Source organism: Empidonax traillii, unplaced genomic scaffold, assembly GCF_003031625.1.
Source record: "Empidonax traillii isolate 1590-97213 ecotype Southwest subspecies unplaced genomic scaffold, ASM303162v1 scaffold3062:size25008, whole genome shotgun sequence".
NCBI classification, from domain to species: domain Eukaryota; kingdom Metazoa; phylum Chordata; class Aves; order Passeriformes; family Tyrannidae; genus Empidonax; species Empidonax traillii.
The window spans coordinates 4,382-6,794 of NW_020958255.1; the positions used below are offsets into that span (position 1 = coordinate 4,382).

The 2,413-nt window shown below is 57.1% G+C and overlaps 1 protein-coding gene across 1 annotated transcript in view; it reads left to right on the forward strand.

Moving 5' to 3' along the window:
* The window catches only part of LOC114072359 (nuclear receptor coactivator 1-like), a gene marked incomplete at both ends in the record, with an annotated part of 15,893 nt that overhangs the window by 3,582 nt on the left and 9,898 nt on the right, over positions 1-2,413 (forward strand). The window contains one exon of the mRNA XM_027910264.1: positions 2,145-2,349. Coding sequence (XP_027766065.1) covers positions 2,145-2,349 — 205 coding nt within the window. The remainder of the gene's footprint in view (positions 1-2,144; positions 2,350-2,413) is intronic.

The window sequence follows — 2,413 nt, forward strand, 5'->3', positions numbered from 1 at the left end:
TTTGGGGGTGAGGGGGTTTTTGGTTGGAGGGGAAGGGGTGGGGGGGGGTGTCCAGGGGCGCTGGGGGGTCCTGGGGTGGCCTCTTCCTCCTCCCGGGGGGGGATTCTGTCCTCTCCACTGCTGATTCCAACCCTTCCAGTGCTGATTCCACCTTCTCCAGGGCTGATTCCGCCTCCTCCAGTGGGGATTCCAACCCTTCCACTGCTGATTCCACCTTCTCCAGGGGGGATTCCACCTTCTCCCGTCTTGATTCCACCTCCTCCAGTGCTGATTCCAACCCTTCCACTGCTGATTCCACCTCCTCCAGTGGGGATTTCACCTTCTCCAGAGCTGATTCCACCTCCTCCAGTGCTGATTCCAACCCTTCCAGTGCTGATTCCACATCCTACAGTGGGGATTTCACCTTCTCCAGGGCTGATTCCACCTCCTCCAGTGGGGATTCCACCTTTTCTACCACTGGTTCCATCTTCTCCCGTCCTGATTCCACCTTCTCCAGGGCTGATTCCACCTTTTCCACCACTGGTTCCATCTTCTCCAGTCCTGATTCCACCTTCTCCAGGGCTGATTCCACCTTTTCCACCACTGGTTCCATCTTCTCCAGTCCTGATTCCACCTTCTCCAGTGGGGATCCCAATCCTTCCAATGCTGATCCCACCTCCTCCAGTGCCTCTTCCACCATTTCCAGCACTGGTTCCACCTTATCCAGCACTGGTTCCACCTTATCCAGCACTGGTTCCATCTTCTCCAGTGCCGATTCCATCTTCTCCAGTGGGGATTCCAGCTTCTCCAGTGCTGATTCCACCTTCTCCAGCACTGGTTCCATCTTCTCCAGCGCTGATTCCAGCTCTTCCAGTGCTGATTCCTTTTTTTCCAGCGCTGGTTCCGTCTTTTCCGGTGCTGGTTCCACCTCTTACAGCTCTGATTCCACCTCCTCCAGTGGGGATTCCACCTCCTCCAGTGGGGATTCCAACCCTTCCAGTGCTGATTCCACCTTCTCCAGGGGGGATTCCACCTTCTCCAAGGGGGATTCCACCTTCTCCAGTGGGGATTCCAACCCCTCCAGCCCTGATTCCGTCTTTTCCAGCGCTGGTTCCACCTCTTGCAGCTCTGATTCCACCTCCTCCAGGGGGGATTCCAACCCCTCCAGTGCTGATTCCACCTTCTCCAGTGCCAATTCCACCTTCTCCAGTGCCGATTCCACCTTCTCCAGTGGGGATTCCAACCCTTCCACTGCTGATTCCACCTTTTCCCGTGCTGATTCCACCTCATCCAGCGCTGATCCCACCTCCTCCAGTGGTGGTTCCACCTTCTCCCGTGCTGATTCCACGTCCTCCAATGCTGATCCCACCTTCTCCAATGCTGATCCCACCTTCTCCAGTACCTGTTCCACCTTTTCCAGCACTGATCCCACCTTTTCCAGTGCTGATTTCACCTTTTCCCGTGCTGATTCCACCTTCTCCAGTGCTGATCTCACCTCCTCCAGTGCCTGTTCCACCTTATCCAGCACTGGTTCCATCTTTTCCATCACTGGTTCCATCTTTTCCAGCACTGGTTCCACCTCTTGCAACTCTGGTTCCACCTTTTCCAGCTCTGATTCCACCTTCTCCAGTGCTGATTCCACCTTCTCCAGTGCTGATTCCACCTTCTCCAGTGCTGATTCCACCTTCTCCAGCGCTGATTCCAACTTTTCCGGTGTTGATTCCAACTCTTCCAGAGCTGGTTCCACCTTTCCCAGCTCTGATCCCACCTTTCCCAGCCCTGCTCCCAGAGATCTGGGAATGGCTCTGGAGCACTGGGAGTGGGAATGGAGCTCCTCTGGAGTCAGGGAATCAGGGAATGCTTCCACTGGGAAGGGATTTTCAGGATCATCCCATTCCATGTTCAGGGACAATTCCCGCTATCCCAGGGGATCCAACCCAGCCTGGGACACTGCAGGGATCATCCAGGGGCAGCCACAGCTCCCCTGGGAATTCCAGCCCAGCCGGGAATCCCTTCCCAATCTCCCACACTCTGATCCGATTACGGGCCCGTTCCCTCTGGAGCGCTGCTGCTTCCCGGAGCCATTCCCAGGATTCTCCACACCCATTCCCGCTCCGTGGGGTCTCCATCCCTCACCTTTCCCCTTTTTTCCCTCCATCCCACAGTTCTCTGCCGAGCTGGAGCAGCTGGATCAGCTCCTGCCCTCCCTGGAGAAGGCGCCGCAGCTGCCGGGAATGTGCGAGCGGAGCGACGGCGGAATGTCCGGAATATCCGGAATATCCGGAGTGTCCGGAGTGCCGGTGAAGCCGGAATTGTTGGCCCCCCCGCTCCAGCCCAGCACGGCTGCCAGAGCTCCCTCGGGAATGCCCCGTACGTGGGGCTGGATTTGGGATCCCAAACCCCTTCCCTTCCCTTCCCTTCCCTTCCCTTCCCT